General features: G+C 46.9%; 1 protein-coding gene across 1 annotated transcript; it reads left to right on the top strand.

The window, feature by feature from the left end:
* Window positions 1–786: 786 nt before the first annotated feature.
* On the top strand, window positions 787–21,030 carry LOC129682956 (carcinoembryonic antigen-related cell adhesion molecule 3-like). Its single transcript, XM_055615550.1, has 6 exons — window positions 787–850; window positions 11,446–11,805; window positions 14,865–15,224; window positions 16,338–16,697; window positions 19,389–19,736; window positions 20,747–21,030. Exons 1-6 carry the CDS (start codon window positions 787–789, stop codon window positions 21,028–21,030), a joined length of 1,776 nt encoding a protein of 591 aa, XP_055471525.1.
* The last annotated feature ends 1,136 nt before the right edge of the window (window positions 21,031–22,166 follow it).

The following is a 22,166-nucleotide window of genomic DNA, read 5'->3' as shown; positions in this document are numbered from 1 at the left end:
CCTATAGAAGAAGACAGAATTTCTGCAGGGAAATCACCCAGACAAAGGGCAGAAGTGATCAGAGAGTTCCTGGGCTCTCCCAACACACATCTCAGCCAACGCATAATACTGGAAGGTTGCCTTGAAACCCTCCGTAGGAAGAGGGAGCCCACAGTCCTTTCCAGGACACACGGACCACCTCTTCCCTAACACCAAGGATGTGAAATTTCTCACACAACTGCTCCTGGGCCTCTCTCTTGGATCAGGAATTTGACTGGTGACATTAGTGATAAAGGGTTGATCTTCATCCTTAGTCATCACTCAGCTGGTCCCTTTTCAGCCCTCAGAGGTATCTCTGCCATCTTCCTGCTGGGAAATCCCACCTCCCCAGAGCACTGAGGACATGGGGAAGACTGGTGTTCAGCTGTGTCTCTGGACACGTAGTCAGGATGGAGACTCCCTCTTTGGTGCTGACAGACTCAAGGCAAGGACACAGCAGACGTCAGCCCTGGGATGAGTTGTTGTTCTCTGAGGGCAGGGGATGCTTATCAGCCTTGTTTCTCAATGTGTTGCGCAGAGGATAAATGTAAGGAGAGAACAGTTGAGAGGGATGTGGAGCAGCCCTCAGAATGGAATGAACAGAGCAGTGGTTTGGACACAGACCCCACCCCCTACAGCCCATGGGACTCTGGGAAGTGCTTCTGCCTGAGAATAAGATCACCTCAGAGTGAGGCAGGACAGCAGAGGCTAGAGGCCTTGCTGGAGCTGAAGCTCTTCTCCTCAGAGGACGTCACAGTGAGAAAAGAGATGGAGGCATCTTCTGTGATTTCCTGCAAGGGGTGTGCCCCCTGGCAGGGGCTCCTGCTCACAGGTAAGGGTGCTTACTCCCTGACTGTGTGTGGGCGTAGAGAACTCCTAGTCAATCTTCTTCTTCTTCTTCTTCTGTCCCACACTTCCTCCCTCTTCTCCTCCTATGCCCTTCTCCTAGTCCCCTGATAGGGGAGGTCCTTCTCCCCTTCCCTCTGACCCTAGCCTCTCAGGTCTCATCAGGACTGGCTGCATCCTCTTCCTCTGTGGCCTGGTAAGGCTGCACCCGCCTCAGGGGGAAGTGATCAAAGTGCTGGCCACTGAGTTCATGTCAGAGACAGCCCTTGCTCCCCTTACTAGGGAATATACTTGGAGATTTGAGGTGCCATGGGCTACATCTGACGGGGGGAGGTCTAGGTTCTTTTCATGAATGGTCCTTGGTTGAAGCATTGGTCTCTGCAGGCCCTCCCAGGTCCAGATTTTTTGGCTCTGTTGGTCTCCTTATGGAGCTCCTGGTCCCCTCCAGGTTTTTCTATCTCCCCCTTCTTCCATAACATTCCCTGCACTCTGCCCAAAGTTTGGCTAGGCATCTCAGCATCTGCTTTGATATCCTGCTGGGTAGATTCTTTCAGAGCCTCTGTAGTAGGCTCTTGTCCTGTTCCCTGTCTTCTCTCACTTCCAAGTCCATACTGTTTGCCCTTCTGAATGAGGATTAAGTATCTTCCCTAGGGTCCCCCTTGTTTAGCTTCTTTAAGGACTATAGATTTTAGTATGTTTATCCTATATTATATGGCTAATATCCACTTATAAGTGAGTATACACCATGTGTGTCTTCCTGCTTCTGGGTTACCTCATTCAGGATGATCTTTTCTAGTTCCATCCATTTTTGCCTCAAAATTTCATAATTTCCTTGGTTTTAACTGCTGAGTAGTATTCCATTGCGTAAATGTACCACAGTTTCCATATCCACTCTTCTTGCTCACAGGTAAAGGTATCCACTCCGTCTGTGTGGGCGTGGAGGGGAACTCATAGGCAGTCTTGAGTCTCCTGAAGACAGGAGCCCAAGATGAGACTTGGGGTTTTTGCTTGTCACTGCTGGTTGAGGCTTGAGGCCCATTAACCCTTTGTGAACCAAAGAGAAAAGAAAAAGAAGTCTCGTGCATACACATTCACTCAAAAAGTGGATGAAACAAGAAATTTTAACCCACAAGTATACATATGATGATAATGTTGATTTCAGCTAGCACCTCCTCTACATAAACTACAACAAGTTCAGGCTGTCCTCAGGGAAATCTCTTTCCTGACTAGATGCTATGGCCATTTCCATAGTATCAGCCCACACCTACACATAGACAAACAACCAGACATATAGATCTGTAAATATTCATACATATATTCAATGGATGATACAAAAAAACTCCTTACATAAAGTCAGTCAGATAACATACATTCTGTAACATGTGTACAAAATAGACAGATGCATGTACATGCAAACATGTGCCTATATACATATTTAAAACCCATAGATGAGGCGAGTTCCAGCAGACTTTATCGTGTATCCGCTACATAAGTTCCTAGTGAGTTCAGAATGACGAACATCGACAGGGCCTAAAGTTTAACAAGGCCCGAGAGGTTACAAGATACATGTCTTTCCTGTTACGATTGACCTGAGTACACATTTTTCCAGCTCTCTCTAAGTTTATAGTGAGTTCAGGACAACAATTCTATCTGTATTTCATTCCAAGATACAATGTAAATTTAGAATGACACAACAAAACAGTTTGTAGTTTTTGACATTAAGGTTTGTACTTAATGTAGACATTTCTTGGTTGCCCCATTATATTCTGGGTTCATGGGAAGTTCAGACCAGCTGGCCTATATTTATGGCGCAGACCAGGATCCATGGTGCCATCTCTGGAGCAAAAGCTTATCCGGAGCGACACATCTGTCAAAGGCTTGTCTCTGCCCTCGTGAAGTTCATGTGTCGGTGTCGAGTGAAAAATCACAGTTCCAAGCAGATTTAGTTATTCCGCAGGAGGGGCCGAAAAGACTACTTGAATCGATTTAGGAGTCATGATCAAGAGCAATAAAATCGTCTCCCTCATGATTTTGCAAGAATCTGCCTGGCAGAGGAAAGCAGACACATCAGAGTATAAGCAGTGACGTATATGTACACGTATGTGTGTATATATATGGGGCATAGCATGAAAAGGCAATCAGTAGCAAGAAACAATATAGAGATGAGGTCCCTAGGGACCTACTAGGTGCACCCACCACAGGCATCACAGCAGTGGGCCATCTTCGAGAAGCTCACTTGCTTACTTTGAGTTCATTCCTGATGATTGGCTCTGGCAATTGTTGGATGACCTGAGGACCAGCGAACACAACTTGCCCTCCGACATCCACCTAGGGCTGTGCGGTGTACCCCACACACCGACACATGTCCTTGCACACAAACTCCCACACAAAACTGTATCCCCAAACCTATGCATTTCTTAAATAATTCCATGGACATTGGACATACAGGGTCCTGAGCCAGCATTCATTTCCCACAGATATCTTGGTCTTTTTAGAGAGCTAGTGTTTCCATCGACTAATTTATTTAACCTCTTTACCGCCTGGTCTCAGCCCCTCCCTCCTCTTCTCCCAGCCTCGCCCTTGTGCCCCTCCCCCATCCCTCCTCTCCTTTTCCTCACAGAAGGGGAGGCCCCCAAGGGGTGTCTACTCACCAGGCACCTCAAGTGGCAGCTCATCTCCCAGTGGGGCCGACCAGGCAGCCCGGCTGGGGAAAGGGATCCGGCGGTAGACGACAGTCATTGTCAGCTCTCTGACCGCACCGCACCTCTGCTACACGCGCGTGCTCTTTGGTTGGTGGTTCAGACTCTGTGAGTCCCCTGGGTCCAGGTTAGTTGAATCTGTAGGTCTTATTGAGGTGTGCCTGACCCCTCTGGCTCCCTCTATCCTTCCTCTTACTCTTCCACAGAACCCCACCCCCACCCCAGGTCAGCCTATTGTTTGGCCGTGGGTCTCCGCCGCTGTTTCCTACAGCAGCTGCATGAAGCCTCTCAGAAGACAGTTATGCTAAGACGCCTGTCTGCAAGCATGGCAGAGTGTCATTAATAGTGTCAGGGGATGCCTTTCTCCCATGGGGTGGTCTCAAGTTGGGCCAGTCATTGTTGGCCACTCCCTCCATCCCTGCCCCGTCTTTGCCCCTACACTTCTTGTAGGCAAGACACATTTTGGGTCAAAGGTTTCATGGGCAGGTTGGTGTCCCCCTCTTTCCACTGGAAGTCCCACCTAGCTACAGGAGGTGGCCACTTCCGGCTCCTTAACACCCGCTGCTAGAAGTCTCTCACCCACTGCTAGGGTGACCCCCATAGACTCCCAGGAGCCTCTCCTGTCCCAGAGATCTCTCAGTTCTCTCTCTGGGTCTTCCTCCTACCCCAACTCTCCACACACCTAATCCCCACCCATTACCTTCCCTGCCCCTTGGCCCACCCAGAGGTCCCTCCCTCCATCTACTTCAGATGTCTATTTTATTTCTCGTTCTGAGTGAGATTTAGCCTTTTCCCTAGGCCTCTCCTCAGCGTCTTTGGGTTTGTGGATTAGCATGGTATCCTATACTTTATGGCTAATATCCGCTTACAAGTGAGTACATACAATGCATGTATTTTTGGGTCTGCGTTGCCTTCCTCAGAATGATCTTTTCCAGTTCCATCCACTTGCCTGAAAACTACATGGTGTCTTTGTTTTTAATAGCTGAGTAGTATTCCATTGTGTAAATGTACCACATTTTCTTTATCCTCAGTGGAGGGACATCTAGGTTGTTTCCAGTTTCTGGATATTACAAATAAAGCAGTTATGAACACAGTTGAGCAAGTGTTCTTGCAGTATGGTGGAGCATCTTTTGGGTATATGCCCAGGAGTAGAATAGCTGGGTCTTGAGCTGGATCTATTCCCATTTTTTCTGAGAACCCTCTAGACTGAGTTGTACAAATTTGTGTTCCCACCAGCAATGGAGAAGTGTTCACCTTGCTCCACATCCTCATCGAGTTTTTGGTCTTGGCCATTCTGAGAGGTGTAAGATGGAATCTCAGAGTCATTTTGATGACTAAGTACATTGAACATTCCTTTTTTTTAATTTTAATTTTTTCTTCACAATTTATTCATTATATATCCCGACTGAAGCCCCCTTCCTCAACTCTCTCCTGTCCCACCTTCCCTCCCTCTTCCCCACATCACATTCTCCTAGTCCAAGGGGGAGTTCTCCACTATGGCTATCTGCCTATAGCTTGTTAAGTCTCATCAAAACTGCCTGGATCTTCTTCCTCCATGGCCTGGCAAGGCTGCATCATCAGGGGCGAATGATCAAAGAGCAGTCAACTGAGTTCATAATAGAGGCAGCCTTTGCTCCCTTCTCTCAGAGATCCACATGGAGACTGAGCTGCCAATCAGCCACATCTGAGCAGGGAGTCCAGGCCCTCCTCATGCATGGTCCTCCGTTGGTGCATCAGTCTCTGGAGGACCCCCTGGGCTCAGATCTTTTAGCTTTGTTGGTCTCCTTGTGGGGCTCCTGTCCCCTCCATGTCCCTCTATTCCCTACCCCTCTCTTCTTCCATAAGACTCCTTGCTCTCTGCCCAAAGTTTGGCATCTGCTTCGATCCCCTGTTGGGTGGATCCTTTCAGAGGACCCTCTATGGTAGGCCCCATCCCTTTTCCTCTCTTCCACAGCTTCTGGTGCCTTGAACATTTCTCTAAGTGCTTCTCATCCATTAGAGATTCCTGTGTTGAGAATTCGTTGTTTAGATCTTTATCCCTTTTGTTAATTGTGTTATTTGGTTTGTTGGTGTTTAACTTCTTGAGTTCTCTATATATTTTGGATTTTAGCCCTACATTGGATATAAGGTTGGTGAAGGTTCTTTCCAATTTTGTAGGCTGCAGTTTTTATCCTATTGACAGTGTCCGTTGCCTTGCAGAAGCTTTTTAATTTCATGAGGTCCCATTAATTAATTGTTAACCTCAGTGCCTGAGCTGTTGGTGTTCTGTTCAGAAAGTTGTCTCCTGTACCAATGAGTTCAAGGCGCTTCCTTACTTTCTCTTCTATTAGGTTTAGTGTGTCTGGTTTTATGTTGAGGTCTTTGGTCCACTTGGACTGGGGTTTTGTGCAGGGTGAAAAACATGGATCTATTTGCAGTCCTCTCCATACTGGCATCCAGTTAGACCAGCCCCATTTGTTGAAGATGCTTTCTTGTTTTCATTGTATGGTTTTGGCTTCTTTGTCAAAACTCAGGTGTCCATTGGTGAGTGAGGTTTTTTATTTGAGCCCATTGATCTAATTGTCTGTTTTTACTTGTCTAATTACTATTGCTTTGAAATCAGGATGGAGATATTTCAGAACTTCTTTTATTGTACAGGATTCTTTTAGCCATCCTGGGTTTTTAATTTTTCTTTATGAAGTTGAGAATTGCTTTTTCCAGGCCTATAAAGAATTTTGATGGGAATTGCCTTGAATCTGTAGATTGCTTTTGGTAGGATGGCCATTTTCACTATGTTAATCCTATCAATCCATGAGCATGGGATATCTTTTCATCTTCTAATATTTTCTTCAATTTCTTTCTTCAGATACTTGAATTTCTTGTCACACAGGTCTTTCTCTTACTTGGTTAGAGTTACACCAAGATATTTTATATTTTTTTTGTGGCTATTGTGAAGGGTGTTGTTCCCCAATTTCCTTTTCAGCCCATTTATCATTTGTATAAAGGAGGGCTACTGATTTTTTTGAGTTAATTTTGTATTCAGTCACTTTGCTGAAGGTGTTTATCAGCTGTAGGAGTTCCCTGGTAAAATTTTGTAGGTCACTTATGTATACGATCATATCATCTGTGAATAGTGATACTTTGACTTCTTTTCCAATTTGTATCCCCTTGATCTCCTTTAGTTGTCTTAATGCTCCAGCTAAGACTTCAAGTACTATGTTGAATAGATATGGAGAGAGTGGGCACCTTGTCTTGTCCCTGATTTTTGTGGAAATGCTTTAGGTTTTGCTTTTTTTAATTTGATGTTGACTGTTGGCTTGTTGTATATTGCCTTTATTGTGTTTTGGAATATGACTTGTATCCCAGATCTTTCCAGTGCTTTTAAGGGGTATTTGATTTTATCAGTAGTTTTTAAGCATCTGATGAGATGATTATGTGTTTTTTTTTCCTTTCAGTTTGTTTATATGGTGGATTACATTCATGGATGTTTATACGTTGAACCACCCCTGCATCCCTGGGATGAGTCCTACTTGATTATGGTGGATGATATCTCTGATGTGTTCTTGGATTCAGTTTGCAAGTACTTTATTGAGTATATTCTATCAATGTTCCTAAGGGAAATTGTAAAAGGAATTTTTATTTGCCTGCTTCAGTTGTTGTTTCAGAGAATGATTGCCTCTGTCTGCTAACCGAGGCATAGCCTTGGAAGCTTCTAGACTTTGTATGATCTAACCTAGGCGTAGAATGTTTTCATCCTCTGAGACATACTGCTGAATAATTTCACCCTTTCTTGGTTTTTGTTTGTTTGTTTTTTGAGCTCATAGATGGCTGGTTCAACTCAGCTGTTTTGGCTAAATCTCTTCTCCCACTGTACTTATTCAATCTGGATTTTCTCTAGGCCTCTGACTAACTGCAACAATCTTTTCTAATTTTCTGGCACCTTCTAATTCTTTGGCTCATTCTGTCTTCACCTGTGTCTAGCTTGTTCTCTCATTCAACCTCTTTCTGTAAAACTGCCTCCTCTATCATTTTGCATTGCCCATTAAGTAGCTTTCCTTTCCTCTCTGTTCTTGTGAGAGTTGGACATATCCCATTCTGTCAAATCTTTCTCTGATTTGTCACTGTTTCTGCCATTCAATTAGACATCACTTTCAAACATGGGTGCTTCCTTTTACAAACTAACTTTACTTTAATTGTTTGGGATTGAAAGTGTATACCATCACATCTTGACTTAAGCTTTTCTTTACCTGAGACTTGTTCTATGCCAGGCTGGCCTTGAACTCAGAGACTTGCTTGCCTCTGTCTCTTGAATTAAAGGCATGTTTGTATTCCATCCAGATCACACAGACTTAGAAGGTCTTTGGATGTGATCTCTTGCCAGAGCAGCCATGTGTTGAATTAAAATTCCTCTACAACATCCTTTCTGTTTAAGCTGAAAATTGTACAGTTTGACTCTTACAATAGAAACAATCATCAATCCTGTCACCTTAACAGTCTGAATGTCCTCATAAGGATCCACTCTGCCATGTATGCGATGATCCTCCATAATTGAAGTCCTTGTCATCTGTCTTTCAGCAGTAGTCCATTTCAGCATCAAGGTTTTGCAATCTGCCAGTCTGATGAACTGTCTGTCCCACTTTAGCTAGTGTGTTAGCTGTCTCCATGTAAAGGGATCTGCTTTCTCCTCCTCCTCCTTCTCCTCCTCCTTCCTCCTCCTCCTCCTCCTCCTAGATTTATAATTGCCTTATTTACCTTGGCCTGGGCAGATATTTCGTTTACACTGTCTCAATATCCTCACCATCCATCTCCCAGCCCCCATCCAATGCCATCCACCTTAATCCTTCCTATCTGGACTGCCTTCCATTCAAAATCCTATGGTACTTTCTTGTGTTTTTCATCTGGGCATTTTCATGCCATTATTGGAGTCCTTTCTCTTAGCTCACATGTTTTTTTTCTCCATGCTAACCCATCCAGGCGTCCTCCTTCCTCCTCTATTCCCACCCCCGGGGATCTGCTTTCTGCATTGCTGCCTTTCTGCATCAATTCTTTGAGTTGTGTCTTTTATTTGGAAACTTCTCTTATTTGGATTGAATATTTATTAATTTTGATGCAACTCAGAGTCTTTCATCATCTATGGAAATGTAGACAAAACCTCTTTTCCATCATACCACATTCCCTGAGTTCCATTCTGATGTTAAAACATCTTTTTTTTTTTTAAGGAAAAAAATTGTTTTTTTAAGAAAAACAAAAACCATTGGGAGACATATTTCAATCCCCCCCACACGATGTATTTGCCTGATAGCCCACAATCCTCTGATTCTGGGATAAATATGGAATTGAAAATTTAACTTTAGAAAAAAATACATGTGATAACAGGGATTCAACAACATAGAAATAACAGAGTGTTTTTCAATTTCTGACACTAAAAACAGTAGCCCCAACGGTCATTGAGCTGGGCTGTTAAGCACCAACATTTGTCTCATCAACAGTAAGGGTAAATGATGGATAAGGTATCTGAAGGATAATTTGCTTCCCAAAGAATTGAGACAGGGTGTTTCTTTCTTTCTTTTTTTTTTTTTTTTTTTTTTTTTTTTTTTTTTTTTTTTTTTTTTTTAGATAGGAACTTATACATCCCAGAATGACATAATACATGATATATAACTGAAACTGGCCTTGAACTCCCAAATCTCCTGATTTTATCTCCCGAGTCCTGGGATAATAAGCATAGGCTAACACGCTATGCCCGTTAATATGATGTTAAAACATCTTAACGTGTACAAAGTTGAACTAATTCAGTGGATCCCCACCCCCATCTAGTATCTTTCAGCTAATCATGTTTTCTCATGCATTCTGTTAGCTTGTGTCTTTTTATTGGGGTAACAGAGTCCATCGATGTTGAGACCAATGACCACTGATTGTAGCTTCTTGTTAGCTTGATGTTGGTTGTGTTAGTGTGTGTGTTTGTTTGTGGTTTTTTATTCTCTGGTGTGGAATATTTCCTCTGTTTTTTTTTTTTTTTTTTTTTTTTTGGGGTGTAGTTTACCTCCTTGAGTTGGATTTTTCTATACAGCTGGCTTTGTGGATAAATATTGTTTAAATTTGCTTTTGTCACGGAATATCTTTTCTCCATCTATGATGACTGGAAGTTTTGCTGGATAGAAAAGCCTGGGCTGGCATTTGTGGTCTCTTATGGTCTGCATGCTATCTGGCTAGGTTCTTCTGGATTTTAAAGTCTTTGTTGAGAAGTCTGGTGTAATTCTAATAGGTCTGTCTTTATATGCTACTTTGCCCTCATCTGTTGTGGCTTTTCATTTTCTTCCTTCTGTACATTTAGTGTTTTGATTATTATGTGGTGAGATATTTCCTTTTTTGGTCTAATATATTTGGTGTTCTGTAAGCTTCTTGTACATTTAAAGGCATCTTTTTCTTTAGGTTATGGAAAATTTCTTCTATGATTTTGTTGAAGATGTTTTCTGGGCCTTTGAGAGGGGAATCTTCTCCTTCTTTTATTCCTATTATTCTTAGGTTTGATCTTTTCATAGTGTTCCACATTTCCTGGATGTTTCATGTAAGAAACTTTTTAGATTTAGCATTTTCTTTGACTGATATATAAATTTCTTCTATTGTTATCTTCTGTGCCTGAGAGTCTCTCTTCCATCTCCTGTACTCTGTTGGTGAGACTGTTCTATTTCCTAGGGTTTCCTTCTCTAAGATTGCTTCAGTTTGTGTTTTCCTTATTGCTTCTATTTCCATTTTCAGGTCTTAAACAGTTTTATTCACTTCCTTCTCCTGACTGCTTGTATTTTTCTGTATTTCTTTTAGGGGTTTATTAATTTCCTTCATCTATTTTCTGTGTCTCTTTAAGAGATTTATTTATTTCCTTTTAAAAGGCCTGTATCGTCTCCAATAGATTATATTTAAGGTGGTTTCCTTGCTCTTCAGCTGTGTTAGAATGTGCAGGACTTATCGTAGTAGGATAGCTGGGTTCTGGTGGTGCCATATTGCCTTGGGTTTTGTTAAGAGTGTTCTTATACTGGTGTTTAGCCTTGGCAGGCCTGGTGGACCCTGATGGCAGTAGGCTTCTGGGATTGCAGGTAGAGATGCTATCCCTTGATTGGCTGCAGGCCTCTGATAACCCCTGATGGCTGCCAGCCTCTGATAGTCTCTCCTGGTTGCTGTCTTGATAGTCCCTGATGGCTGCTGCCTCTGGGATTGCAGGTAGAGCTGGTGCATGGAGGGCATGGGGAAGACCAAACTGCTGCTGGGTTTGCCCAGGGAGTCCCACTGCTGTCTTGCTGGTTTCTGATGGCCTCTGCCTCTGGGATTTGCAGGTAGAGTTGGAGCCCTGTAAAATGGTGCACTGGGAACTGAAAGTTTTGCAAGAAATTATTTTTTCTTTCTTTTCATCTCCTTGAAGCCCAGTAGAATGTCTGATATTTTTAGGCAGTATTTCTTTTAAAAATATAAGTCAAATCCCATTTCTCACAACCACCTCATCCGACTGGACTCTAAATAGAAAGCAGGAAGGTGAAGCTCAGTGTTAACAGGAACTACAAGAGGGACACAACAACAGCAAAAAGGGTCAGAGTGAAGTCCTAGATTTTGTAGGGAAAGAAGTTGGGGAGGAATCACCCAACACCAGTCTACACTGAATGTGAGCAGCGATTGAGGGCAGTGAGCCGCAGCCATACTGACAACCATGGCAAGAGCTCCATGTTGATGAAATGAGAAGTGTAGAGACACTGAGTTCATGGAGGTATGTGCTGACCTCCTCCATGTAGGACAGAGAGATGCTCACCCACACAGCTAGGCTGAGCAGCAGGCACACCTGCTTAGGACACAGGGCTCCATCTTAGCCAGATACACAGTTCTAATGCTGCTGTGCCTCTCTCTTTCCTTCTAGCCTCCCTTTTGACCTGCAGTCACCTTGCCACCTCTGCTCAGCTCCGTGTTGAAGCAGTGCCACCCAGTGTCGCTAAAGGCGAAAGTGTCCTTCTGCTGGTTCACAACCTCCCACAGAAACTTCGAAGCCTCTTCTGGTACAAAGGGGTGAATGTGTTCAAGAATCTTGAGGTTGCCCGACACACAATAGCCACTAATTCAACTGTGCAGGGACCTGCATACAACGGTAGAGAGACACTATACAGCAATGGATCCCTGCTGATCCGCAATGCCACCCGGAAGGATGCTGGATTCTACACCCTACGAACCCTGAGCACAGATCTGAACGCTGAAGTAGCACATGTGCAACTCTATGTGGACAGTAAGTGACTGTCTGTGATCACTCAGTGATGGTCCAGGTATAGACACACATGTCTGCTTTGTTTGGCCTGTGCATGCCTCTGCTCTGCACTGTGTCCTCATGTTGGTGTTTGAACACTTCGTTCAGGACACACATCATGGAGACAAATGGCATAGATTCTATTTCTGCCCTGATTCCACTCTCAGAGGGGTGTGTGTGTGTGTGTGTGTGTGTGTGGTGTGCGTGTAACTCAGTGCAAGGAATATTGGACTTAGTCTAGTCTCTTGGGGTTCTCACTGTCAACATGAGAACCCCAAGTATCAAGAAAGATCCTGCTGACATCAGGAGATTTTGGTATCATCACAGAGAGGTGAGCACCAGTGATCCCTGGCTCCAGACCTCTGTCCCAGCTTGGACTACAAGTGACCCTGAGGAGTGTTTTGCCAGGGTTGGACTCTTACTTCCTGTTGGAGCTGACATGTAATAATAGTTTTTGACTGTCCATATTTCATAGCATGTGAAACCAGCTGGTGCACTCTTTTGAGAGACACTTAGACGTTTAAGCAAGGTCACCTGGGAACCTCCTTCTTAGACTCAGTATGGAGAGCCCAGCTGACCAGGTCATCAGACCATCAGCCAACTGTCCTCATTGGCTTATGAGTCTTCACAGGAAGGTCAGGGTCCCAAAGGGGAGGAACAGAGGACCCAGGTCCTCCTGGCAAGTCCTTGTCCTCTGAGGTCCAGCCCAGGGCATTCTCTCCTGAAGGAAACAGTAAAAGCCTCTGACAGCAGAGACATGCAGTCATGCTTCTGATCATCTAGGGGGTGATATTAGCTCACAGTCAAACTTGATAGGCTGGTTTCCTAGAGAACATAAAAGAAATGGTTTCTATTTCTGTTCCAACAGACCTGCTGGTCCCTCCCACAAGGCTAGTTTGACCTACTGGCTGCTTCTCCTTTCTAGCATCTTGAATGGAGAAAGAGAGGATGACAGGGAAATTACCAAACAAAGGACAGAGGCATCCCTAAAAGGTCATGGGCAGACCCAAACTACATCTCAGCCAACAAAGGAGGCTGGGATTCAGGCTCCCCTCTTACACCCTCCACCGCAGAGTGAGTCCACACCTCTCCAGGGCTCAGGTGACCTGCTGCACACACAGAACACGGATCTCCGGATACTCCTGGATGTCTGTCCTGGATCAGACCCTGAATGCTAACACCAGCGATAAGCGATGAGTGTCCTACCCCTGGTGTCTCTCAGCTACTCCCTTTCCAGCCCTCACAGACACCGCTGTCACCTTCTGGCTGAGTGTAAATTCCGCCTTCCCAGAGCATGGAGGACATGGGGATGACTGGGTGCTCAGTGGAGTTTCTGTGTCGCAAAGGATGCATAGGGAGCACGGTGTCTTTGGTGGTGGCAGAGCCAAAGCCAGGATAAAGCAGAGGTCAGCCGTGGAGTGAGCTGGTGGGCTCTGGGTCACAGAGGGGCTTAGGAGCCTGTTGCTCACTGTGGAGTCTGGACTCTGAAACATAAGCACAGAGAGAGGGAGAGAGAAGTGGCCTTAAACAAGGACCCCACCCACAGCCCATGTGACTCTGGGTGAGGCTTCTGCCTTGGTGCAGACTCAGCTCAGAGGGAGGTGAGACAGTAGAGCCGACCTGGAAAGCAGAGCTAACTCCAGGACAGCAGAGCTGACCCTAGTAGAGCAGGGCTGACCCCAGGACAGGAGAAATGACCTCGGGACAGCAGAGATGACTGACCCCAGTACAGCAGAGCTGACCCTAGTAGAGCAGAGCTGACCCCAGTACAGCAGAGCTGACCCCGGGACAACAGAGATGACCCCAGGACATCAGAGCTGACCACGGGGCAGCAGAGAATGCTGAAGCCCCTCTATGTTATGGGTGGACCCTGGCAACCCACCACCGGAGACTGTGGATTCCCGGCTGTTCCTCCCTCAAAGGGGCCCAGAAGTGAAGAGAGAATTCCTTAACAGTGTGGGAGAGAGTAGTGCTCAGGCCCTGGTTGGAGTCTCCAAGGACAAGGGTGTGAAGGAGACTCAAGGTGTCTGCTCGTCTCCTTAGCAGAGATGATACAGGCAGGCAGAGGTTTAGCAGCAGGAGGTTCTCAGTGAACAGGAAATGGTAATGATGGCCATGAAAAGGCAGATTATTCTCCACTCAAAGTACTGTGGCCACGATCTTCTGAAGACCGCTGTTACCAACTATGTCAGGGAGACTCATAATGCATCTGACAAGGGTAGGCCAGTGAGGTGTCTCAAGGAGTGAAGGCACATTCTATCATGCCCCATGACTTGAGTTTAATCCTCAGCTCCCACGTGAGGGAAGGAAAGAACCCCATGACTCCCTCAAATTGTCTTCTGCCCCACACACAGGTACTGTGGCATGCACCCACCCATATACATTTCTATGCAGGCATGCACGTGTGTTCACATTTATGCATTCACACACATATGAAACAGAAATAAAAGTAAAAGAATTAAATCAAAGTTATTCACTAGCCTCAAAGCTGAGGGTTTTATAAGTAAAACCCTGGACCCAGTGGGCCTCAGTTTCTCATTAAGTTTCATTCATTCTGCACAGGTATCTTGAGTTTTTTTTTTTTTTTTTAAAGGAAGCATTTTTTTTTTAAATATGTAAGGCAGATCCTGCTCCTCACAAAACACTATTCCAAGTGTACTGGAACACAGGCCAGCACAAAAAGCTAGAAGGTGAAGGCAGGCGTTGGCTGGAAACACAGAAGGAACAGAGCATCATCAACAACAACAGAGTCAGAAAGCCCAAACACAAACTGTACAGAAAGATGCCGGGGAGGCATCACCCCCCAGTCTACACGGAGAGTGAGCAGGCAGCAGAGTGCAGTGAGCTCTGGCCATGTTGGCACCTGTGGAAAGAGCACCACAGATGAAATGACAAGTGCAGGGACACAGAAGGCACGGAGGTAGTGTGCTGACCACGATTAGTGGGAGAAGCACACCCGGGCACCTCAGCTGAGGACACGCTGCCCCATCTTAGCTGAAAAACAAAGGTCCCAATATTGCTGTGTCTCTCTTCCCTTCCAGCATGCTGTTTGACCTGTGTTCACCCTCCTGCCCCTGCTCAGCTCCGAATTGAAGCTGTGCCACCCAGCGTGGCTGAAGGTGGAAGTGTTCTTTTACTCGTCCATCATCTCCCAGCGAGTCTTCGAGCCCTTTTCTGGTACAAAGGGGTGAATGTGTTCAAGAATCTTGAGGTTGCCCGACACACAGTAGCCACCAATTCAAGTGTGCAGGGACCTGCAGGCAACGGTAGAGAGACACTGTACAGCAATGGATCCCTGCTGATCCAGAACGTTACCTGGAATGACGCTGGATTCTACACCCTACGAACCCTGAGCACAGATCTGAACGCCGAAGTAGCACATGTGCAACTCCAGATGGACAGTAAGTGATCGTCTGTGGTAAGTCAGCGCTGTGTGGGGCTTAGTCCTCATATTGTCTCCATGTGGAGGTCTGAGCACTTAGTGCAAGACACACACATGGTGGAAACAAATGCCCCTAGGTCAGCCTCCATTGTCTGTCCCCCTCCTGCACCAAGAAACTCAGCCTGAGACATCAGACACGCTCCAATCTTGTGGGGAATCTCAATGCAAGTTTTGCTAAGAAAGGCTCTGTGGTTTCAGGCAGGGGCTGGTTGGGGGTAAACCATGGCATCCTAAGGGTGTTGAGCACCAGGAAGTCCTGGCTGTAGTAATCTGCTTAGGCTCAACTACTGGTGAAGTGTTTTGCTGGTGCTAGACTAGTCATACCTCTCAGAGTTGACAGACAACAGTGGTTCTGGCTGTCCATGTCAAACTGGGGTAGTCATTTTCTTCAAACATGAGTTTTGTAATAAAATCTAGGAACTGTAGCAGAGGCCACAGAGGAGTGCTGCTTCCTGGAGCTGCTGGCAGTGGACCGGACCCTCGGATTTCCTGCAGGCCAATATGGTGGTGGCATTTTCAATTGTTGATTCATCTTTTCAAATTGACCCTAGTTTCTGTGAAGAAGGCATAAAACCAGCCAGCATAGTTCTTGAGCCTTTTCCAAGACTTGAGCCTGCCAGAAAGACCAGACTGCCCTTACCCATTCCTAGACCTGTGTGCTGCAAGGCAGAGCAGGAACATCTGGAAGGTGAAGTCAGGGGTTGACGGGAGCCACAAAGGAAGGGAGAAAACAGAGAATGAAGATGTGAAGTCTGAGAAGAAAAGGCTCTGCGGAGGCATAGTCTCGACCTCCAGTGTGAATGAGTGTGAGCGGGTGTTTGTCTGGGAGTGATGGGGCAGCCTCATAGCCACCCAAGGAGAGAGTTACATGCAGAGAAATGACACATTTCAGGGCACTGAGGGAGGGAGTGGTGGAGGTCCTGTTGCTGACCTCCACCAGGTGGAACAGAAACACCCAGACTCACTTCTTTAGGCTGAGTGACGAATCCACCTGCCGAGCGTGGAGAGCCCCGTCTGTCTCTTCACCAAGAACAACGATCCCCATGTGATAATTTTTTCTTTTCCCTTCCAGCCTCCCTTTCTACCTGCTGTAACCCTCTCACCTCTGCCCCACTCACGATCAGTCCAGTGCCAAGGAATCCCGGTAAAGGACAAAATGTTCTTCTCCGTGTTCATAATCTGCCCAAAGATCTTCGAATGTTTTTTTGGTACAAATCTGCGTACAGCACCCAGAACCTTAAAATTGCAGAATATAGCGGAGCCATGAACTACGTCAGCAGGGGGCCCGCACACAGCCGAAGAATGACGGTGTACACCAACGGATCCCTGCTGCTCCAGGACGTCGTTGAGAAAGATTCAGGGTTTTATACACTAGAAACTTTAAGCAGAGATTTCCAAACTGAAAAGACACACGTGCAGATTCATATAAGCCGTAAGTGACTCTCGGTGACTTCAGCTACTGGCTGTGACCTGTCCTGCTTTGTACACTGAACTGTCAGGGCGGGGCTGTGCCTGCTCTCCCCTCCACCCCCAGCATGGTGTCCTCACACTGAGGACGGGGCACTCACTGCTGGAAATACGGTGGGTAGACAAACAGCATTAGATCAGAACCCCTCGCCTGTCTTTACCTGCAGACAGGGGGAAACAAGCTGGGTAAACGCAGCCCGAGGATGTCAGACTCAGCGCAGACACTTGGGGTCTCACTATGCACACGGCCCTGAGAGAGACTGTGGGGGTCAGGCAGGTCCTGGATGAGGATCTTCTGGGATCCTCACAGAGAACACCAAGGAGCCTTGCATGCAAGTCTCTGTCCCTGGCTAGACTCCAGATGACAGTGGGAAGCTTTTGGTAACTGCTTTGTTCTGACTTCCTGTTAGAGCTGACATGAGACAAGGCTTTATTGACATGTGCACTGGCATGAGGGCCACCGTTAGGCTAGGTCCCTTGCTCATCTTCTCCAGAGACTCAGCAGGGAGAGCATAGCTGGACAGGCGCCCAGGCCATTAACTAACTGTCCCAATGCACTTATAAGATCTTACAGAAAGACCAGGGTCTCCAAAGTGAGGAATAAAGGACACAGGTTCTCTTTGCAAGTGATTTTTCTCTGGGGTCCAGCCTCTGAAATTCTCTCTGGCAGGCAATTGGTAACAGAGGTGCTGATCTGGACAGCTCCCAGACAGGAGATGCAGTTCTCCCAGTCATCACTAGGTGGCTATAGAAGACACACGGCCACCACCTAGAAAAGTATTTCCAGGAGCCACGAGATTAATTGTAGCCTGGCTTCCGCCCCCGTCCCTGCAGACCTGGAGGTCTCCGACACAGCCGTCTCAGACCCACTGGCTGCTCCTGTGTTTTTAAGCACACAAGTCTGTCAGAGGATCTTTTGTAGCCACCCCTTCCTCCTGGCACTTCTTACAGGGAAATCACCTAGAGAGCTGTAACACAGGAAGGGCGTGGGCAGATTCAATGCATGGCTCAGCCATCACAAGAAGATGGAGGGTCCCTCTGAAAGTTCCCCCAGGCTGATACAACCACTGTCCTCTCTTCAGGACTCAGGTCATCTCCTGCTTCACGCCCACAGGACACCCCTCACACTACTCCTGGGCCTCATGACAATGCACCCTGACTGGTGACTCCAGTGAGAAAGGGTCTGTTCCTTTTCCCAGGCATCACTCACTCAGCTGGTCTTTCCGGCCCCCACAAGCATCTCTGTAACCTGCCTGCAGGGAATAAATCCTAACTTCTCAGAGCACTGAGCACACAGGGTAGATTAGTGCTCAGTTAGGATTCTGTGTCACAGAGAACATTCTGGGAGGACACAGAGAGGGCTGGTCCGGGATGAACTATTGTCCTAGGGCACAGAGATTATCATTAGCCTGTTGCTCACTCTGTGGTCTGTAGGACTGAAACACACACACACACACACACACACACACACACCAACCGGGACACCAGGCAGGACTAAGTGTGGAAGGGACAGAGCAGAGCCTGGGACACTATCCCTGACAACAGTCAGCATCACCCTGGGAAGGGCTCCTGCCTGGCAGGAGGCTGCAGAGCTTGGGGCAGGGTTGGAGCGAACGCTGTTCTCCACAGAGGGAGGGCAGAGCAGGCAGTAGGGACCATGGAGACCCATGGCGTACTTCCCTGCAAAGGGTTCAGCCCCGGGAGTGGTTCCTGCTCACAGGTGAGGACAACACTGCCTGCCTGTGAGGGAGGGGAGCTCAGAGCCTGGCTGGAGTCTCCAAAGGGGAGAGGATAGGAAAGAATCCCTCAAGTTGTCCTCTGAGCTCCATCAAGGTGCTGTGATGAGCACCCTCCCAGTCACACAAGATGGTGTACATCTGTACCTGCACAAACACACGCTCACACCCACCCACACCTACACTCCTACACCCCACAAATGCACAAGTCAATGTGAGCTGGAGGTTTAACCAGTGTCAGTAGCTCCAAGTATGAGAACTTCATTAACATCAGTCTTACAAGGCCCAGGGACTTTCATTCATTCAACATCCACACAGTTTTTGTTTTTGAGACAGGGTTTCTCTGTATAGCCCTGGCTGTCCATGCTGGCTCCAAACTCACAGAGATCCACCTGCATGTTCCTCCTGAGTGCTGGGTTAAAGGCGTGCACCACCGCCCCTAGCCCGCCACCCAAATGCATCTGGACCTGTCCAGGCATTGAACCTTCCAGAAACACCAGGCTAGGTTTTCCTAACAAGACCCTAGCTCTAGTGAACTGGAAGAAAGACCGGTGATCTCACCTTGAAGTGAAGCCAGGGGTTGATTGGGACAAGAAAAGAAACAGATCAAAGAGGTCGGAAGGTTAAGTCTGGGGTCTGTAGAGAAACAAGAGGCCAGAGAGGGCAGGCCACCCCAACATGTTCTGAGCGCGAGGAAGCAAGTGAAGACAGAGAGGGTGAAAACAACACAAGGAGAGACTTCCAAACAGAGGAAGTGACATGAGCAGGTGCTTGGATTTCATTTGCTTACATCCTCTGTGTTGGACAGACACTCCCATCTACTTCCGATGAGTGATGGATCTAGGCTTCTCAGGACGCAGAAGATGAAGGTTCTGATATTGATGAGTTTATCCTTTTTCCTTTCTATCCTCCCCTTTTAGCTTGCATTCACCCTTCTGCCACTGACCAGCTCACTATCGAGCCAATGCCACCCAATGTTGCTGAAGGGAAAAATGCTCTCCTACTTGTTCATAACATCCCAGAGAACCTTCGGTCCTTTTCCTGGTACAAAGGGGTAGCCACTCTCAAGAGACATGAGATCGCGCGGAATGTCATAAAAACTAACAAGAGTAGTCTGGGACCTGCATACACCGGCAGACAGACAGTATACACTAATGGATCCCTGCTGCTGCACAATGCCACCCGGGAGGACGCTGGATTCTACACCCTACGAACCCTAAATACACGGCGTGAAAGTCAAGAAACACACGTGTACCTCCATATATACGGTAAGTGATTCGCTGGGACACCTGGGTGCTGGTGGGGTTGATTTCCCTTTACACACACAGGACTGTCGAGTGTGGACTATGCCTGCCTCCCCTCTACACTGTGTCTCCACACTAGAGTCTGGGCACTCAGTGCAGGACACACACCAAGTAGACATATAACAGATCAGACTCCCTCACCCGACTCCTTCTACAGAGGAGGATGTGCCTTGGCCAAGTCAGTGGGTGCCAGTTAGCCTCAGACTTTTGGGGGCACTCACCATAAACATGGCCCCGGGAAATAGCTCTTGTAAGTCAGGCAGGGCCTAGCTGAGAGAGCAATGATTTCATCACGGTGTAGTCAAGGGTCCAGATCTCCGTCCCAGACTCAACTCTAGTGGTCTCCAGAGAGGGCTAGAATTTGACCGCCTGTGGGAGCTGAGGGGAAACAAGGCTTCACTGACCGTTCAAGTCCCGTAGAGCATGGGAGCAGCTGCGCACTGCGGTGACGGCTGTAGTTCTGTAGGTCATCTGGTCATCTCTCTCTCCTAAGTCTCAGTGGTCAGGCGCCAGGACATACGCCGACTGTTCGGACGGACTTAGAAGCCTTTATAGGAAGGTCGTGCTCAGAAGGAGAGGGACAGAGAAGACAGTTCTCCAGGGAGCTCCTTGCCCTCCTGGGTCCAGTCTAGAGAATTCTCTTCTGCAGGTAAATGGCAACAGATGCTGCTGATTTGAGCAGCTCCCCCCTCCCAAGTTAGGACATGCTCAGATATAAGTGTAACTCGGGGATTCAGCAATGGTCATGCGCTGTGTGTGCTAAAGTAGGGAGACTGGGACCCAGCAAACTCAGTGTCAGAATCAGGGTCACACAGGCCATGGGTGGCAGATCCAAAGCAGAATCTGTTGTCTGTTGTCATGGCCCCAGTGTCTCCACGCTGGAGGCTTTTTTAGGTGTCTGTTGACTACAGAGGGCCCGGTTGAGCTCTCTGAAGGACTACTGTCATTTGGCCCTCTCCTGTGTTTCTTCACAGGGCCTGTGACACAGCCCTTTATTCAAGTCACTGACACTACAGTCAGAGAACAGAGCTATGTGGTTTTCACCTGCTTCTCAGCCGACACTGGAATCTCCACCCAGTGGCTCTTCAATAGCAAGAACCTGAAGCTCACAGAGAGGACGACCCTGTCCGCAACCAAGTTCCAGCTCAGCATAGATCCTGTCAGGAAGGAGGATGCTGGAGAGTATCAGTGTGTGGTCTCCAACCCGGTCAGTTCGAAGACCAGTCTCCCGGTCAGCCTGGCCGTGATGAATGAGTGACCCTCCTCACACCCCGCTGCAGAGCGGGGGCCTTTCTGTATCGATGGGGGTACAACATGGATAAATATTATGTGGTAAAAATGATCAGTTAACCACTCAGGCACAGCAAACATGTTGAGTCAGGCTTGTAATCCTGGGATAATCCTGTACAATGACTGACCGGGACATAGAGAGAGACTCAGTTTCCAAACGGAGGTGAAAACATCAATATTGTAAACAGAAATGCAAAGGCATTACCAACTTTGGTCATGGATCAAATATCCAGCCAACCCCCAGAATCTACAGGAATTCATTTCAGGAGCCCTCAACACTCCTTGTGCTCCGAGTCCCTCGTTAACATGGGGCAGTGTTTTCACAGAGACAAACACCTGTTTTCATATGCTTAAATATCTAAGGTGCATAACTGGTTCATATAACACTAATGCTCCCTAGACACCAGCTATCCATGTGACGTGAGAAAGAAGAACGGGAGAAGGTACTGTCCATCTTTCCTGGTGGACATAACTTTCATCTAAATAGTTTAGAAGCACAACTTGATGCACAGATGTCAAATCCATCACAAAGGCCCAACTGGACTCTTTCCATCCTGACAGTGGCACCACAATGTGGCGTTGTATAAGATTCTTTTTCCTGCTAACTTTTTCTGATACATGCATGGGATTTCCCACTTTGGCCATTCTGAAGTGAGCAACTAAGCAGCATGAAGCACGTTTTCTTGTGGCCGTCAATATTGTGCATCCTCAAAGCGTTTTTAAGCCCACCCCTGTGTAACTCCATCTACTCCTGTCTCTATGCATGGGACAAAACAGCCCATCTAATTGTTTGTGGCCAACATAAGTTTACAGAAGAGCAGCTCAGGCAGGTGTGTTTGCTCATCGGTTTCAGAAACTTCTGTTGAATCTTTAGGATTTAGAATCTCCAAATAAGTTCATGTCACCTACAGACCATTAACTGGCCACCTTTCAATTTTTTGTGTGTTGCCCGGTTTTTTTGTTTAGGACTCCTAAGTGAAAACTGAACAAAAATTGGCCACAGTAGCATCCTTTTGCTGATTCTGGACTCAGAGAGAAAGTTGTCAGTGTCCCCACCAAGTACTGAGTTGGCTGCGGGTTTTCCTTCGTGCTACTACTGCCACA

Source organism: Psammomys obesus, unplaced genomic scaffold (genome assembly GCF_907164565.1).
Source record: "Psammomys obesus unplaced genomic scaffold, mPsaObe1.curated_primary_1811, whole genome shotgun sequence".
NCBI lineage: Eukaryota > Metazoa > Chordata > Mammalia > Rodentia > Muridae > Psammomys > Psammomys obesus.
Note: the sequence above shows the minus strand (reverse complement) of the source record. Positions and strands in the feature narration are given on the sequence as shown.